The sequence below is a fragment of the Talpa occidentalis genome, unplaced genomic scaffold (assembly GCF_014898055.3).
Source record: "Talpa occidentalis isolate TD23 unplaced genomic scaffold, MPIMG_talOcc4v2.1 talOcc4.10, whole genome shotgun sequence".
Lineage (NCBI taxonomy): Eukaryota > Metazoa > Chordata > Mammalia > Eulipotyphla > Talpidae > Talpa > Talpa occidentalis.
The window spans coordinates 95,849,900-95,869,833 of NW_023600993.1; the positions used below are offsets into that span (position 1 = coordinate 95,849,900).

The window sequence follows — 19,934 nt, forward strand, 5'->3', positions numbered from 1 at the left end:
CAAGTACCTTGCAAGATCAACCCTAACTGTCAACATCCATCCAGCCTGGGGTAAAAGCTTTCCCCCGCTGTGCCAGTTAACAGAAGCAGCCACTGCTGCCATTCATTTGATGACTGTCTAGAGCATACTGACCTCAAAGCCAGGACCCTCAATCTGCAATCCTGGGGGACAGACAGGCCTGTTCACACCAGCTGACTCATCTGGAATGATAGGACACCATGAGGTCTGATGATTCAAAATCACATTACAGTAAGATCCTGGGCTTAATAAATAGTGCTGACGTTATTCATACATATGTGCAACTCAGCACTCAGGTATCTAAGTCACTTGAGCCTTGAGTAAACTACTTGGTCTACCAGCAACAGGTCAATTTAACTTCTTAGGGTACAGCTATACAAAGCCCCCGAATTTTAAGAATTTGTTACTTCAAATTAATATCAGTTATCGTGAGAAAAAATATAAACTTTATTGGACTTTGTTACACTTATTTTACATTAGCATTGCAAATACAATTTAGTATTTAGTATTTATTTTAAACTACACGGGGGTTCAAGGGATGGTACATCATAACATTTTTGAAGCTTAAGACATTTAAAAGGCTGGTCTTACTGTAAAGGAAATTGGAGTGCCTGGCTTTACACTAGCAAAGGAAGGCGTTAAACCTCCCCCATCTGCGCCCAAATCCCTTGCAACTTTATCTCTATACCCTGACATAAACTACTGGTTTAAAAGGTGGTGGTTCCAACAATACATATCAAGTCCCACTTCCCTACCCCTCCCCGCAGATGGTCCCAAATGGTTCTGTTCAATTCTGTAAAGGTATCTCCAATCTAGCCTTTAAACTTTGTCTGAACCTTATGAATACTACCTAGTCTCTCTCATTTTAGCCCACACAGAGATCAGCAGTTACAACTAGAGTACTTAAAATGGGCCAAGCACTTTACAAAGTAACTTACTCTTTCAACAACATTAAGTACCAGGTACCTCTCATTGTTCAAATAAAACACTGAGGTTAGAACAGATTGTCACTGACCCAAGGTCATGAGGCACAGCATCTATCAGCTAGCTAGTTTTACAGATAGAAAATGGCTCAGCTGGGTGCAAGTCCAGTTTGAGTTCCAAGTCTGTGCTCTTAGCCATTCTCAAGGAACCACCTTCATTCTTCCTCTGGCACAACTTTGTCCCTTTTCCTGTTTCTTACCATTTAAAGGGAACCACCATCTACCCAGGCAAGTACGCCAGCTTTGTTCACGTATCCCCCACAACTAATCAATTGCCAATTCAAACTCTCCCTCATAACTAATCAATCATCAATTTAATTACTAAATAGCTGTCAGTTCCTCCCCCACCTCACTTTCACTAGTTTAAAATCTTGGGTGAACTGCCCCTGGTTTCTTCTCTCTAAATCCAGTCTTTATATATCAACCACAGTGGCTGCAGACACCATTTGTTCACGTCACCATATGCTAAGTGCTGCCCTCAGCCTAAGGTCCAAACTCTTTAGTGTGGTTTACAAAGCCCTTCATGATAGTCCCTGACCACATCTTTCTATTTCAGTTTTACTGAGCACCCCCATTTTCTTAAAACTCTCTGTCTTTAACATAGTGCTTTCTACCTTTCAACAGTGCTATCTCACTTTCCCATTTCCTAACTAATTCCTAACATTTCTTGGCTTACTTTTCTAGAAAGTCTACTATGACAAACCCCCACCCTCAAGCCCCACATCCCAAGTACCCCTTTTCTCTGAGTTCTCTACAATTCCTAAATCACAGCACTAATTATATAGCACACTGTACCACCTGTCAGCTCATTTTCATCCTCCTCTGAACTCTAAGTCCAAGAGCCAGTGTCTGCCACATTTCAGTGTATCCCAGGACCTGAACAGTGCAGGGTACAGATCAGATACTCACTGTGACTCTGCTGAAAGAACTGTTCTATTAAATGTACTTGGTGTTACCCTTCCTGAAAGTTTCCTTTTTCTATCTACCCAAGTGTCTTACCCAGACGAGAGAGTGTAATTTTTGAAAGAATACAAGACTTCACCAGTCAGACCTTAAGTTTTAAAAGGAACAGATGCATTCTGCTTCATGCTTGATAAACCTAACTGCCCATATAAGACTGAAAAATATAGAAAGGCTGTTAACTCATAAAAGCTGTTAAAAGAAAGGGCCTTAAAAGCTTAAGTCTTTCTATTTTAATCAAATACCTTTATAGTGCAAATATAAGTTCACATGCATTTTACATTTACATACTCACAGCGAGACAATTACACAGACTAAAGTTGCACTGTTTTCCCCAGTGAATCTTGTGAGTCTTCATTTTAACCAAACCTATAAAGCAACTAAAATTAACATTTCTGGTAAAGCACAAGCTTGGATCAAGCAGCATCAATGCTGTAGTATTAAAAAAAAGTAAATGAAAAATCTCAAGATGTCAGAGCAGCAGCCATATCATCAACCCCTCTTTTCAGGAAGGACCCCTCACACAGACTCCTTCCTCCAAGTACTAGGATGCTACACCTCTTAGGAGTTTAAGGACTGAACAGAGTGTTTACATCACACAAGACTGTCACAGAGGAAATCGCCACAGAAAAGCTTTCTTTTTTTAGAGGGTACTGCAATAGAAATATATTAACAATGGTCTCAAATATCCAACAGTTTTCTATCTTACATTTTAAAGTTGTAGGAACCTACAAGTCTTAATAAAGAACTTTCTTCAGCACAGCTGTAGTTCACTTTAAAACATAAAAATGTTCCCTTTGTGCTATATTCTTGCAAATAAACATAGTAATCATATAAATGAAAAGTTCAGATCCTGCACCAAGCATTATTCAATTCTGCCCTATTACACAAATTTGGATATAGTCAAATTTGCAAAGCATTCACTTACTATTTTAGTCAAAGCAAAAGTAAAAGGGATATGGGCTTTCAGCAAAGGAAACATTTATAAATGATACAGGTATCCTTGGCACTTAGAGGTTCAGTTGAAGTCTCGATTGGTGAGGACGAGTGGAGCCACAAGAGTCCAGACGTAGAGGAGGAGGCAAACCCAGCTGGAGCTGATCTTGACCCACACCGCTGGCCACTTGCTGGTCATGCTCTGGAACTTTGCATCAGGACTAAGAGAACAGGAGTCAATGAAAGAGTCTGTTATCAGAATTCGGCAACAACCCAGCCAAAGCCAAGAAATTCTCTAGTGAAACTGGGTGACATTACTCCCTAGCAAGGTTCTAGAAGAACTTGAGAAAGTTAATTGTAGTTTTTATAGCAAGGGACTTTGCAGCTCAAATGGTTTTTATCTTATTGCCTACAAAGAACTCTGACCATTTCTTGAGCAAAGTTCTTTAGGAATATCTGGCTGTTCCAGATATTGGTAAAAGTCTTGACTGAAAAGGCCTGAAACTTTCTTTCCTCACCACATTTTTACTTTGGACAATACTTTAGACTTCGGATGGTCATCTCTCTCTATACACAGAAAAATTAGTGAACAAAGACAGGTCAGATGGTTTTATTTATGTCATGATTTCTTCTCTCAAGTAACCTGGGCCTGACTTAGGCCTGAAAGACTTCTCCATGATCTGCACTGCAAGAATTTCAGGATTAAACCCAAGAAAAGAAAACATTAAAAGTACTTCAGAATAGTCAGCACTGAACATGACTTCATTATACTGGTTAAGAGAAGGGGATATTCTGAGGTCAGGACGATGCCTGGAGATTCTGCAGGCAGTGCCAGGGGACTAAGTGGCCTTCCATCTGTTCTGATTGTGCATCCTACCTGTACCAGTTGGTCAGCGTCATCATGATGTACAAGGAAGCCAAACAGAGCATGAAGTGAAATAAGGAGTAGCTGTACTGCACTCCCTCTTTCTCGTTGTCCAGAGCCCGCCGAGGATGCCCATCTTCCTCGTCACCAGCACCACTGGTAGCTGTATCATTGAGGATGACGCTGTCACTTCCTGACAGGGTTAGCTTATTTGCTTGACTATTGCTGGAAGTGCGGATGCTGGAAAGAAATCCCAAAAAACAAATCAGAAAGGAGCCATGAAGTTGAATAGCTGCCATGGACCTACACACATGAAGGTTATTTCTGAAATGCTCTAGTTGTGGGGGACTGAAAACCTTCTGAAGGTCCCTGCTTAGAGTTCTTAATGCTTGCCTGTCATCACAAGACAGACAGTACTCTCATCAGTTACTACTTGATGGTTTAACTACGTAGGAGTTTCCCTAAACACACTAAGCTGTCAAGGTCTGCTTCCAAGACTTCACAACTGCCTCTTCTGTGCTTAGAATGTACCACCCACCAATCTTCACTCAGCTAACTTACTCATCCTTCAACTGTCTACATGTCATGTCCTCTAGAGAGCCTTTCTCTGACATCGCCCTACCAGTAAGCCAGAGCTGCTTATGCTTCCCTGCCATTGTACTAATTATTTCCATCTTTCTGACTACTCAAAGAACTCCTTAGCAACAAGAACCTTAGTCATTTATGCATTTCTAGCACACAGCAGAGATGTACTAAAAATTTGCTAAGTGACTGATTAAAAAAGCACATACAAATAAAGGACAATAACCACATGATCATCTCAACAGATACAGAAAAAGCAGTTGACGCAATCTAATATCGTCTCATGATAAAAACACTCAAACTAGGAATAAAGGAGAACTTCTTCAAACTGATAGACGCCATGTATGATTAACCCTCTTTAGCTAACATCATAACTAATCACGAAAGACTGAAAGCTTTCAAAACCTCTAAGATCAGGAACAAGGGGAATATTCCACACTCACCATTTCTAGTCAATACTGTATAGGAGTAACTAGGCAAGCAAAAGAGAAAAGACATCTGGACTGGAAAAGAAGTAAAATGATCTCAATTTGTAGATGACTTGACCTTGTATATAGAAAATCGTAAGGCATGCACACACATACACGCACACATAATTAGAATCAATAAACAATCTTGTAGGCGTTCGATCCCTGGCGAGGTTGTTGACCCACATGGCACAGCAGACCTCTCCTATCTCGCCTGCTGCTCCCCTCAGCAGTGTATTTCAGTCAATCCGCCTGTTCTGCTCCCCACTCTGTGTCTGGTGAATCCCTTCACTCCCTGCACCTCTGGTCTACACCCCAGCTCTTGTATGCATAAATAAATAAATCTTAAAAAAAAAAAAAAAGACAAATATCCCAATGACAAAAAGACAAAAGATTTAAATGTATATTTCTCCAATGAAGATATATACAAATGGCCAATAAGCACACGAGAAAATACACATCATCAGTGACATCAAAACCACAATGAAAATCCTCTTTACATTCTCTAGAATGGTTGCAATCAAACAGACAACTTAATTGGAATGAATAGGATGTGGTGAAATTGCAACCCTCATACATTGCTGGTGAGATTGTAAGGTAATGTAGGCATTTTGGAAATACTCTGGCACGTCCTCAAAAAGCTCAACACAGAGGTACCATTCTATAACCCAACAATTCCATTCCTAGGCATATATATCCAACAAAACAGAAAATGTACATTCACACACACACAAAAAAATCTTACACACAAGATATTCACAGTAGCATTACTCATGATAGCTTCACAGTAGAAACAACCCAATTGTCCATCAATTGATAAATGGATGAACAAAATGTGGAGATTTATGTACATATTCTAATAACAAAAAAGAATGAGGTACTGATTGAGGCTACAACCTGGATGAACCCTGAAAACATGCTAAGTGAAAGAAGGCCATCAACAGAGACCACACATTATATGGTTCCATGTGTATGTCATGTCTGAATAAGGAAATGTAGAGACAAAAAAGAGATTAGTGGGGTGGGTAGGGAGTATGGGCTAATAAATTTGGAGTTTTGTTTTGGGGAAATGAAATATAAAATTGGTGATAGTTGTACAACTCTGAATATACTAAACACCTACTGAATTGTATACCCTTAAAAGGATCTATTTTATGGTTTGTAAACCATACTGCAAAAAAAAAGGGTCAATAGTAAAACAAACAAAATAGTCACAGACAATCTGAAAACAAATGAGTATGTGTTCCAACAAAATTTTATTTAAAAAACTGGCAGCCAGCCCAAGAGCCAAAGTTTGCCAATCCTTACATTAAGCAGTCACTAAAAAGAAAAACACACGATGTTATGGAAAGATGTCCAAGTTATAATGACAAATTTGTATTTGAGGACAGTACTTATATAGTATGTTCTCAATTTATTAAAATTATGTAGCAAATGTATAATTATGTATAAAATGTGGGGCAGAGGGTGGGGGGACTATGGGCTAATAAATTTGGGGCTACGTTTTGGGAAATGAAATACAAAATTGACTGTGGTGATAGTTGTACAACAAAATAAATGTATAAATGTATGTAACCATGTATAATTATTTACATCTATTTACATAGACAGACTGACAGTAAGTATAAGCAAAGGTAAAAAGCCTTAAATAATATGTATCAAAATGTTAATCACTAAAGTAGTAAAAGATTAACATTTTCTACTTTCTACTTTCCTCACTTATTTTGTATGTTTATAAATATATCCCTGCCCATTTTTACTAATTATTTCAATTTTAAGTTGTGGAGGTAAAACACACTATTATATTGAAAATATCAATAAAAATGAGTGAGAGGATGAGAGTAATTTGCTAACGCAGGTTATAGAGACTTGGATTAACAAAAAAATTTAACAACATATATATTCTGTAGTAGTTTAAATATTTATAATAACTAGGAAATAAAGACCTTTTGAAAAAAATGTAAGCTAACTAATTTTTAATCATTATTCCAGTTGATCGAGAGGTCAGGGAGCACTTTATCTTCCTAAACAACAGAGAAGGTATCTTTTTTGTTAAGATAGAAGGAGTCATTTGATGAAGAGGATTTATTGAACTTGAAGAAATATACATGGCTAGGTAACTAGGCAAGTGAAATGTACCACTTGGTAACTAAGGCAAGTGAAAAACTTTGACTAAAAAAGAGAATTGAGTTGTTTTTTAAATTCCTCACACTCCTTTTTGAAAGAAAAATAGCTTCTTCACTCTATGATTACCCTTCATGAGAATTTTGTCATAAGTACTTTTTAACTTACCTAGAATACAAAAGACAGAAAACAAAGACTACCAGCCCAGTAACATTCTCTATATCCAGGGAAGGCCCATTTTTTAATGATGGAATAACGGTAGGGACGACAGCAGTGGTATTTCCAGGAGCCAAGGTTGGTGCAGTAATTTGTGTAAAGATGGCTATCAGGCCAGGGTTGCAGGAACGATCTGAAAATGGGAAGTGTTTTATTATCCAGTTATATCTCATCTTATACCAAGAAAGGATTATTCGAGATAATGTGAAACATGGAAATTCTATACTTAAAAGAACTTGAAATTAGCAGTCAGTAACACATTTGTGTTGTGACTAAGTTTAGTGACTAAGGTTTAGAAACAAAGAAACAATAACAACAAAGGTTTGTCTTATTTCATAAATGTCAATCTTGATTTTACTGGTTTTGAAGTTCAAATGGCAAATCTCTTTGGTTCTATAGTTGTGCAAAGGCTTTAAGCACAAGAAGTTTTACATTACACAGGCATACAATAAACACGAGTTGAGTCATAGGAGAGTCTGCACTGATTGTTTTCATTTAAAAGGAGTCCATGGAATATCCTATTGAGATAAAAATCTGTAACTACAAAAGGAAATTTCCTATAGCTATTTTCTGTATAGCCTAATAGAACAAAGTAAATTAAAACACAAAGGGTCAAAATGATGGTATCTTGTTCAGTCCTTATCTAGTTTGATTCAGTCCAGGGAAAGCTTAGATTATCAAAAGGATTTTATAAAAAGCTATGGGGACTAGAACTTGAAAGGTAAAACATCTGCAAACATACAATGAACACTGAAGTGAAATTTTTGTTGGACATTTGCTCTAGCTCTAGTTTTTGCTCCACCAAAGGAGTCATTTCCCACTTTCTTTCCATCAAGTGAATATGATACTGACATTCCCTTACCAGGTTCATTGGACATGGCCGACCACGTGAGGTATATGGTGTAGAGGGTGATGATAGAGGACTGCAGAAGGCCAGAACGGGGCTGGTGTTCCTATGGAATTAAAAAGAAAACAATGCCACGGGAATTGAAAGGGCTGAGTTTCTAAAGTTCACTGTAGGTCCCTAGCACCCACTGAGCTGTTATTAACAGAGAACTGTCTATTCCACTTTGACAGCTGAAAGGTAACAAGTTGCCTTTCATTTTAAGTTAGTATGCAAAAGAGCCAATAAAGAAGAAATATGTATTATTGGTTATCAAGGCATTTCACAATCTGGAAATTCCTGTCTCTCACACAAAGGCTCTGATTTCTTAGTCCTTTGATACAATGGAGTCTAAGCCTAGCTTTCCCACGACCTACCATCTCTCTGGAACTTGTTTTCTCACTTTTAAAAACAGAGATGGTATCAAGATGTTCACTTCATCTCTAAAAAACTCCATGAACTTTTAAAAGTGCAGTATTTTAAATGATAAAACTTAAGAGTATGAGTTTTGTTTTTAAATACTAAAATCAATTATTTTTTCTAGTTTAATTTCCTGAAAATATCTTGGCTAGTGATTTTTAAGACTCATTCTCACAATGTAAACAATTTTGTGAGAACTATAAATTCTCAAGTTAGTTTTTTAGATAGGGAAAATGTTCATTTAATTATGATAGACACACCCAATGGCACATTTTATAGTTATGAAGTTATAAAAATGAAAACTTTACCATAATATGGAAAAAATTTTAACCAGATAAACTTGGGCATATAGTCATATAAAAGATTATCTAGGTTTCAAACTTAGTATCAAAAATTTTTCACAAGAAAAAGCAGAAAACTATACCTGAATTTTGGGATGGATTGATATAATAGAAACCACAACACAAAGGATCAGATTAATGCTGATGAAGAACTTGTTTTCTGTGCAGCCATCTGATTTGGTGAAAAATGTGTAGAGCAGCACAACAAAGATGATTGACAGGATATAAAACAAGCTCGTGACAGAGAGTAAAACTAGAAAAAAGGAAACCAATATGAATGTCCACAATTACAACAAACGTCTACTCCATATATTATTTCCATGTAATATATCATTTCAGAGGCATTACTTGACTTTTATGGTGGTCAATAATCTACAGTGAAGTTACAGAAGTCCTAAGATTGATGTTTCAACTGTATTAACAGTTAGGTCAATATTAATTTCCAAAATTCACCAAGCAACTGAATTCACTCCTAGCTTTGATATTTGCTCTAGCACTAGTGTTAGCTTTAGCTTGTCATGGTTTGGAAAACCAGGCTTTTGGCCATTCTAGCTAGCGTAAACTCTTAACTACATGCTAAATAATGTGTATTATATGCTTTTCTTAGGACCTAGGAGATTCCTGGGCCCTCAAAATGGCCCAGTTCACAGCAAGTTAAACACCAGGGATGGTGTTAGTAGAAAACATGACCGGCATCTTTTTAATGAAAGCTTTTCCTTTGCAGCTGCTAGCTACATAAGCCCATTTCCTATCACAAACAATAAGGCCACATGATTGGGAAAGTGCCTCATTTGATATTTTTAAATATCTAAAGTAATATTCCTTTCTATTCACAAGAACAATCAACAATTAGTTGTGTAACTCTGAAAATTAGGGACATGAAATACAGCATACAATATACTCAATCAATTGTAGTTATGTTGAGCTCAATTAACTTGCGTTTAATTCAAAGCCCTGGCTCTTTAGAGAAAATTAGTTCCTATTTATCTCAATCTCAATGGATTTTGCATGTTTAAAAGTAAACAATGTCTACTACATTACTATAGAAATCCTAATTTTTTTTCCATCTAAATATACAGTTTCTCTACTTTTAGTACTCCAAAAGAATGGTCAATCTGAACTCATTATTAAATTATTCTAGAGCTGAATGATCCAAAATGAATCACAAAAGTGAATCAGTAAAACAAAAAAAAAATAACAAATTTTTATTAGTCAGAAGGAAACAAGAGTTTCAGTATTCCTAACCCATAACGGTAAATAATAAGGATAATTTTAAAAATCTTTTTCTGAAATAACGGGCTATTACAGACAATTTAAGTGAGCAAAAATAGGGCAATGGTTAAATCCATTATGGTACACCTTGTCACAGAATACCATGGAATTGTACAGAATGGAACATCACGTCCTTAAAATAAGACATAGCAATATACATTGGTAGGGAAGGATATCAACATACAGCTAAGTGAAAAGAGCAACTCATAAAACAATATATAGTATGAATCTGTTTGTGTTTAAATACAAAAACATGTATGTGCATAAATACATACAGGTCCAATAATGGCTGTCACACCTGGAGAGTGGGTTGCAGGAGGGTAGAGATTTGCATGTTTTATTTCTTATAAAGCTCTATCACTATAGTGTTTGTGGTGTACATTTTTTTTTTTTTTTTAAATAGAGGCATGTTTTATTTATTTATTTGTTTGTTTTTGTTAATACATGCACTGGGTACAGTCAGAAGCGCGGGAGGGTGAGAGAATTCACCAGAGCCAGAGCGGGGAGCAGAGCAGGCAGAAGGACCGAAGTACACTGCTGAGGGGAGCAGCAGGCGGCAGGAGAGGTCTGCGCGCCATGTGGGACCCTCCTCTGGTGGCCGGGGAGCAGCCGGGGATCGAACCGGCGCCGCAGAGGCCGCGGGCAGCTTCGCAACCCAGCGCTCAACCCCTGCGCCACCGGGGAGGCCCATACATATTATTTTTAATCTTTTAAATAATTTATAAAGTTTAGGCTAAATAAGATTTAAAAACCTGAACAATTTGAAAGTATTTAAAATATTCATACCCTCTGACTCTTCTATTTATTCTAAGGAAATAATCAGAAATATGCTCAAAGATAAATTATTAAGCATAACTAAACGATATTCACAAGCTATTTCTAAGTTTAAAAAAAAACCAAAATACAAACTGCTTGTATAACACATTTATAAAAGATATAGAACACAAACATACTACAAGTATTTTTCAATAATTTGTTTTTTCTATATAAAAATAAATACATGTATACATATATACATGACTGGAAAAATATAGACTAATATGTTAACAGTGAGTAATAATTAGAGTTGGATTATGGGAGAATGTGCTTGTGATTTCTGGTTTTTCAAGTTCTTGACACACGACACCTATTATTTTTGTAATGGGGGGTAACAGGGACAAGGAACCTCAACAACTATTATGTTTAAAAATGAGGTATGCCTGAGGCATACAGACTATAAATTATTACAGACTGTAAATTCTACTCCCAACAGGGAAATATTAAGTGCTCTTTACAAGGGGTTTGCAGTCACACACTGAATAAAGCAGTGAGGACTTCCCAACCTGCCTGAAGTATGTGGGCAGACATCCCGTATGTAGAACCATGAGTCTCCTGCCCATAGAAAAAAGGTAATCAGAACCAGAACCACATCTGGAAATACAACTATTTTCCTTTATCTAAACATATATAGGTACACTACAAATCTAAAAATAAATGAACTGGAAGAATCCAGTGATTTATATGACCTGCATCTGCCTGTTTCAGTAATGCATATACTTCAGAACTGACTCAACCGGGAAATTACAGTCTTCAAAAAGTCAGCTCTAGGGCCTCCCCGGTGGCACAGCAGTTGAGCGCAGGGTTGCGAAGCTGCCCGCAGCCTCTGCAGCGCCGGTTCGATCCCCGGCCACGGGGCAAGGGTCCCACATGGCGCGCAGACCTCTCCTGCCGCCCGCTGCTCCCCTCAGCAGTGTACTTCGTCACTTTGTCAATCTGCCTGCTCTGCTCTCTGGCTCTGGTGAATTCTCTCATCCGCCCGCACTTCTGACTGTACCCAGTGCTTGTATAAATAAATAAATAAATAAATCTTTAAAAAAAAAAAAAAAACAACAACAAAAAAAGTCAGCTCTACATTGAAAACGCATACGTTTGAAGAAATGGAGATCTTCAGGTTTACTCTGTTCACATACAGCAGTATGGCTCTCGAAGGTGAATTTAGATACCTACCAGCATACCAGCACCTTGGATTTCCTTCTTCCATTCGATTTACCCATGATTCATTCCAAGAGTGAGCACAGTCTACCAACAGCACCAGCTGAATGAGGATGAAGAAGAAGGCCCCTACCATACCAATTATAAACCAGGCTACAAATAAAAAGAACAAAATTATTCTTTACCATACAAGTAATATTTCAAAATGCTACTACTGTCAAATATTCTAAAATGCTTTCAATTCAAGCAAAAGAGAGGTGGTAAAGACACAGTCTGTCTCCAGTAGGACAGCAAGAGTATTCCAATTCTAAACTTAAAGGCATTCTCTGAGAAGTTGTGTTGGGTTTCAGACCTTTTAAAACTAGTTCTAGCTTACGCCAAGGGAAGCTTAGGTCTGACATTCCTAATGGTACCATAACCTTTTCCTTTACATGGAGAAAAAAAAATCACAGTGGAACAATGGCATGTTAAGGAAGCAGGTTAAGACAAAGAGAGCAGAACACATGAGGTATGAGTATTGCAAAGTGAAATGGTAAACTATTAAAATATTGGCAAACAATTAGCATATTGTAGCAAGTCATTAACTGGATACCACTTCCCTTAGTTGCCATTTATGCAAAATCAGTGATGAAAATGTAGCTTTTACGCAAATGTTTGTAGAGTTTATATATATTATTATATATACCCCCCCCAAATAGTGAGCCATACCTGTGGTGAAATGGCCCCCAGGGATGTAGAAAGCTCCAACCATGATACCAACAATGGCAGCAATTTTGAAGAACCAAAATCTATTGAAAAACAAAGGTACATTTATGAAATGCTAATTTTTGTTCTTACACTGAGAAAAATGATTTCTGAAATGCAAAACCAAAGTACTAGCAGTATTTCCAATGACTGTCTGGGATTATTCGTTTGATACAAAACTACTTCATTTAATATTTCATAAGATTTAAGGACAAACATTAACACAGAATAAATCATTCACATTCATAATAAGAGAAATACTTTAGAGTTCTCCTTTTAGCATTAAAGAGGACTTTTTCTAAAATTCTACAATTTAGAGTTCTAAACTAGCAATACTAGCTAAATAGAAAGCAATTAACTATTAGATGTGGGGAGGGCAGTTATGACCTAATCCTCCTCTTACAACATAGGACATAAGTGACTTCCCTACAATCACAGAGTTTACCGATGGGAAAGCCACAATCAAATATGGTTTTCAGTCCATAATCCTTAAAGCGTGCTTGTATGGCAGAGTAAAAAAGAATCAGGCTTATTCATGACAGACCTCGATCTCAGTCCTAGCTTAAACTCTCACTGGCTGAGAGATCTCAGGCAATTAATTTATCTATGAAATTCAGCTACTCAATCTGTAAAAAGGGGGCAATAAAACATATAAAGTTTACAAAATTCGCTCTAGCCTTCCAGTGTCCATTAGAAATAAAGGTAATAAGGGAGCTTGGGGTCAGAAGTGGGAAGACAAGACACTCATCTAAACTATAGGGTTTCAACTGAAGATGACGCTGAACCAACGTCACTGGCGTAAGTCAGACGAACACCTGGGTCACTGATTTGCAACTCTACTGCTCCCAGCAGAAGGGAAACATTTACTGCTGAAGGGGAGGGTCCATAATATAACAAGATAATAGTAAATACATCTTAACATACCCATTGTGTATTGCTGCTCTGGGATCTTTGCTCGATTTTACTTTTAACATGAGCAGAGAGAAGGCAAAGAAATAGATGGCCAAGGCAAAGTAGATCCGATACACAGCTTTGTAACCGACCAGCACATCGCAATCTTTATCCACCTTTATATCAGTAGCTTGGATTTTAAATCCCCCTTCACAGAATCCAGGAATCTGAAAAGTAATTTCAATACTTTGGGAATATCAACATTTAAAGAGATTTATTTCACCACAGGAAAGTCTGGGTTTATAAAACTGACTACTTCAACAACTCCAAGACTGGTCTATGGGATTTTCTCTGCCTTTCAATTCACTTACAATTTTTTCATCGAACAAGAATAAACTTGCATTTTAAAGATAAAAGTGAAGTGCTCTCTTCTGTTGCTCTTTTCTGTTAATGAGGTTATCTTCACCCATTTTCCTGTGAATTTTCATGCTACAACTCGCTCCTAAAGATAAAGGGTTAACCTAGTTTAATGTTTACATTTTAAATACACAATAAAAGAAAAGGTTTAGGACCACTCTTGATATCTATTTTGCTATACAATACTCCTATTTCTCTGTATCAGCTGCTTGTCTAGAATCTAAAAATAAACATTTTGACTATCTTTATTTCTGGAAAAGGACTAATGTCTTCATATTCTGTGTATTGACTATACCCAAAAGTAATCAAAACACCCAACAATTACAATAAACCTGATTAAGCACCATAACAGTAAAGAAATAAATAAAATCAATTACAACTAAAAATTTGCAAAATATAAACAAAAATAACCAGTACAGTAAAAGTACTGTTACTTCTACTCACCTTCTTCAGCTGAGTTTGTACTCCATCAAGTTGCATGATAAAGGATACAGCAGTGGCCAGGATAAGAACGAGAGCGTAGACGAGGCGAGTCAAAGTAGAATTTTTACAGTTGGGACAGCAACTACACAGCAAACATGATGCACCACTGCAGAGGCAAGGAACCTGTAACAAGCACACCAGGGCCATTTGAGACCTTCGGTGGACGCCTTCATGATATCAGTGTTGCAGAAGATAAGACAAACAGACTTTGACAATCTCAACTGAGAGAATCAGGGCTGAGGAAGAAATGGTTATAAGCATGGGCTCTGGAGGCAACAGTTTCTGCCACTTCAGTTGAGCAAGTTACATAAGCTCAGCCTATTTCTCCATCTTAAAAGAACAGACTCAATAATACTCAAAAATAGACTTCCTCCCTCAGACATTGTTTTATTAAATAAGCACTCGCCACAGTGCCTAAAACATATGAGAGTCTAACAAATGTTAGCTATATTCGCAGAGAAATCATTATTTTAAAAATGATATATCTTAATAATGAGAAAAATACAAACTTCACTTCCTGTTTATTGAGAATCCTGGTAATCAAATCTGATATTACAGCAGAAAGCTACATTACATGACACTTACAAATAATGATAGCAGGGCCTCCCTGGTGGCGCAAGGGGTTAAGTCTCAGCACTATGAAGCAATCCACAGTCACTGTAGCATGATTTCGATCCCTGGCCAGGGAGGTGACCCACATGGCACAGCAGACCTCTCCTGTCCCGCCCACTGCTCCCCTCAGCAGTGAATTTCAGTCAATCTGCCTGTTCTGCTCCCCACTCTGTCTCTGGTAAATCCTCTCACCTCCCCTTCCCACACTCTGGCCTACACCCCAGCTCTTATATGCATACATAAATAAAATAAACCTTAAAAAAATGATAGCAGTATGACATGGATGAATCTTTTCTGAACGTGTCAGACACAAAAGATCAACATACTGTATGATTTCACGGATTATTCTAGAGAGAGAAAGCTGATTAAAGAGGCTTTCAGAGGTTGGAAGGAACAGGGAGTGGGAGTGACTTCAATGGGCGTCAGGTTTCCCTTTAGGGAATGTGATAAAAAAAAAATTTTTCCCTTCTGATTTTATTTTTTAATTATTATTTTTGGATTTTATGTATTTTTTACTACATCATTTTTCATTTTTGCACAATGTATGCATTTTCATCTTGGTTATAGTCCCCATACAATTCCCAACCCCCTGAAAATGTTTTGGAATGAGACAGATGTGATGCCAGCCTAAAACAGTGACTACACTAATGCCACTGAATTACACACTTTACAACGGTTAATTTTAAGTTATATAACTGTTACTTAAAAAATTTTTAAGAGTAACCTAGATCTTTGATCAGCTAAAATCTCCTAATGGACATTCCAGGTGAGAGAGGTATAAGCTGAGTCATTCCTATACATACTTGATTAGCGAATCTCTTGAATTGCTTTGACAGGTGACATTATCAAGTGACATTACAGGGACAGGTTAGTTCAGAATTATCAGCAGAAGCAGCAGATATAAACAATGAGCATTCTAATCTTACAGTATGATCCCAGTAATAATCTTTACTTTTAATAAATGACATTGTTTGAATTTTACTATGGCTTTATTTTATTTGGAGCAAGCTGCTAAACTTCTATTTTTTTATTATTTTCTTGATTTTTTTTTTTAAGATTTATTTATTTATACAAGCACTGGGTACAGTCAGAAGCGCGGGAGGGTGAGAGAATTCACCAGAGCCACGGCGGGGAGCAGAGCAGGCAGAAAGACTGAAAACACTGCTGAGGGGAGCAGCGGGCGGCAGGAGAGATCTGCACATCATGTAGGACCCTCGCCTGCAGCCGGTGATCAAACCGGCGCTGCAGAGGCTGTGGGCAGCTTCGCAACCCAGCGCTCAACCGCTGCATCACCGGGGAGGCCCAAACTGATGAACTTCTAAATCCAAATTCCTCATCAGTAAAATGGGCATAACATCATCTACCCAAAGCAGAATTACTGTGTGAAGAATTGAGCTAGTATCAGGAATATAACATACTTGGCACGACGTCTGACAGTGCTCAGAGTATCATAGCAGCCATTAAAATGTCAATAGCACCAGCCATGGGAAACTGACCATCCAGCCTCAGCCTCCAATTCTTAATTATAATTTGGTCCAAAGACTGTAACAGAAGTCTGTATCTGACCATAGAAAGAAATACAGACATCTTATAGCCAAAAATGATACAAACTGCTTCAGGTTTACTTTGTCTGCACTCTATACTCCTGACTCCCTTTGCCTATCTTTCCTGTTCAATTAAATAATCTCATAATTACCTACTGTTTGTCATGGCTGAATTGTGTTCCCCTCCCCAAATTCATTCTTGGAAGTCCTAACTCCCAGTACCTCAGAATGAGACCTTATATAGAAATACGATTATTTAGCTAAAAACCATGTTATACTAGAGGAGAATGGGCACCAAGCCCAATGTCACCAGGGTCATAAAAAGGAGACGCTGGACACAGACACACACCATAGGGAGAGTACCATGTGAAGATGAAGGTAAAGATGTACAAACCAAGAAATACTCAAGATTGCTGGCAGCACCAGAAGTTAGGGAAGGAACATGGAACTTACCCTTGCCACTCCCAGAATGAACCAACCCTGCTGGCACTTTAGTCTCACATTCCAGCTGCCAGTACTATTAGACAGTAAATTTCTTTTGAGTCACCCAGTTGTTATTCAATCCCCGCAAATTAATACACCTATTGACTTCTAACTGTCATGAGCAGTAAGTACTTCAAGGGGGGACCACCCAGTGTTATACCTCTTACACTTTACACAGCTACTCAAGCAATGGAACAAATCTGTCCTGGTATGTTATGTCATTTCCCAACATATCCAGAATCTTACCACTTTCATAGCATCCTTAGTTTTCTCCATTGTCCAAATCACTACGATCATCTCACGGAGATTAACTGCTCCAGCTCCTACCTCACTACTGTAGCAACCCATTAAAAACCCAGAGTTGGTATAACAATACAAATAAAGATGAAGACTTTGAGATTCAACAGATGCAGGAAAAAAGCCTTCTTGGAGCTTTCCTTATTTGATTACATGCAGTAATTTCTGGGATATTGGATGTCATAAATTCTCCCCCCAGGGGAATTTCATGGCGATAAAGACAACAAAAAGACGTGTCCACACCTATAAAAACAAGTATTATCTCCTGCTTATTTTTTTTTAAAGATTTATTTATTTATACAAAAACTGGGGTACAGGCCAGATGTGCGGGAGGGTGAAAGGAGTCACCAGAGACAGTAGTGGGGAACAGAACAGGCAGACTGACGAAACACACTGCTGAGGGGAGCAGCGGGGGAGACAGGGGAGGTCTGCTGCGCCATGTGGGTTTCTCTGCAGCCAGCCGGGATCGAACCTGGGCTGCAGAGCCTGCCAACAGCTTCACAGTGCAGCACTCAACCACCTGCGCCACCAGGAGGCCCTCCCCTGTTTATTCTCAAAAACCCATTTAGTTTTTCCTAAAGTAACCATTTTGTTCTTTTGATAGAAGTCTCTCCTCCTGTTCCCATATTAAATTCTATAATACCCTCACCTCACTGGACACCCAGAAAATCTGTGTGCAGTACAGCACACATACATAACTTCTCTTTTCTCTGGTTAACATGCCTTTTATCATTTTAACTCACCATCCCCCAACTAGTAATCCCACAGAGGATGGAAGGAATTTTTTCTTTCTTCTCCTATACTGCTTTACCCTTTTATTCCCAACATCTATCCTCCAGCAACCTTGTTAAAAGAGAGGTCGGATCACATCATTCCCTTTTTCTGTATTGGCTCCCATATCACTTAAAAGCCTACTTAGACTTTAATGTAGATACAGTGGGTATCTACATTATTTGGCTCTCTGCTATTTTTGACTCCAGTTCCTATTAATCTTCCATTCCATTCCAAATTCCGAAACAACTGGTATTAATAAAGTATAAAAGCAATGGATACATATAAGTGCTTTGATGGCATCAATTCAAATCAGTTTCACAGCAAAGCCTAAATGTGTTTCAGGTTACTAGGATAAGAAAACTATCTTTGTTTCATATTACCAATTCACTTCTAACCCTATTTTGCAAATGGTGAGTTTGTCTCAGTAGTGGATTGTGAAAATCAGTTGATCAGGGTCTTTTTAAATGTGAAAAGAAAAACTTAACACAGCAGATGGCAATTAATGGTAAGAATCATTTCATGACACTTTTGTCTAAATGGGTGTATTAAACCTACTATGCAAAAGTCCTCACGTTGGGTCAAAGTTAAAAAATGGAAAGCGACTGCTCCCAAGCAACCTGTCAATAACCAAGTGCCCTTTCCATTTAAGGTCAACCATCAAAAGGATGGAAAGCACAGTGTGTTCCCAGAAAATGGTAGTGGACTGAACTGAAATGGAGTCCTTGGTCAACCAAATCGGTTGGGAAATTATGAAACAAAAGAATGCGTTCAAGGACTGCAGCTCCTCTAAAGCGGCTACATTCACAGACCCTAAGGTCTTTTTAAAAATGTCCTTTTTAAAAGATGTCTACAATCCACAAAAATGATGCAACCCTTTATTTCTTTCATCCGGACAAGCGCACACGAGGCGAGGATTGCTGGCGTGCTCTCACGGGAAGGCAGAAACACATGATTTGCACAAGGTCCCAAATCGCTGAGGCCTTCGCCTGCAATTCCGAGTCAGCCCCGGGCCTTCCTCCCCTCGAGCCAGAGCTGCCCGCGGGCCGCGGTGAAGATTCCGGCGGCTACTCACGCCCGCGCTGGCGAATTCCACGCCGTGGGACAGACAGTGCCCGGGCCTCCCACACCTCACGACGCCCCTTAAGACGGCGCTTCAGGGGAACCCGAGAGCCCCCGCCCCGGGAACTCCCTATTTCCAGCTCCCGGGCAGCTCCGGGGGACCCCGGGCCGGAAGGCGCGGGGGCGGGGCGGGGCGGGGCGACGGGGATTGTAAACAATGGCGGCCGGGCCTCCGGCGTCCCGCCGCGACCGCGGAAGGCGAGCCGCCCGCCCCGGCCCGGGCCCGCGGCTTCCGGCCCCGGCGGCCGCCGACGCCCCGCGGCTCCGGGGGGCCCTCCGCACCCGCGGGCCTGAGCCCGAGGGCCGTTCGGGTCCGGACTTGGGGCTCCCGGGGCGCTCTCCCAAGCCGCGGCTCGGCTGACACACCGGACCCCGCACTCACCCAGCTGGCGAGGGAGAAGACGCCCAGCACGGCCCCCATGGTGACAGGGCGACGGAGGCGGCCGGCCGGAGGCTGCGGGCGCGGTGGTAACCGGCTGCTGAGGCGTCTCCTCAGAAACGCGACGGTTCCTCAGGCCGGAAACGCGCCTTG

At 39.3% G+C, this 19,934-nt stretch overlaps 1 protein-coding gene across 1 annotated transcript; it reads right to left on the minus strand.

Moving 5' to 3' along the window:
• Positions 1 to 2,869: 2,869 nt before the first annotated feature.
• Positions 2,870 to 19,934, minus strand: SERINC3 (serine incorporator 3). Its single transcript, XM_037499185.2, has 10 exons — positions 19,785 to 19,934; positions 14,535 to 14,696; positions 13,707 to 13,900; positions 12,747 to 12,826; positions 12,054 to 12,191; positions 8,879 to 9,048; positions 8,014 to 8,104; positions 7,104 to 7,284; positions 3,775 to 4,002; positions 2,870 to 3,118 (listed from the first exon to the last, which is right to left on the minus strand). Exons 1-10 carry the CDS (start codon positions 19,821 to 19,823, stop codon positions 2,980 to 2,982), a joined length of 1,422 nt encoding a protein of 473 aa, XP_037355082.1. The 5' UTR covers positions 19,824 to 19,934; the 3' UTR covers positions 2,870 to 2,979.

Bases quoted from the DNA above. Each gene is read 5' to 3' on its own strand.
- SERINC3 (XM_037499185.2), bottom strand. From the start codon at position 19,823: ATGGGGGCCGTGCTGGGCGTCTTCTCCCTCGCCAGCTGG. The intron at 14,697-19,784 runs GTGAGTGCGGGG...TGCTTGTTACAG, and splicing joins TCTTCTCCCTCGCCAGCTGG to GTTCCTTGCCTCTGCAGTGG. The intron at 4,003-7,103 runs GTAAGTTAAAAA...ATTTCTTTCCAG, and splicing joins TTCTGTCTTTTGTATTCTAG to CATCCGCACTTCCAGCAATA.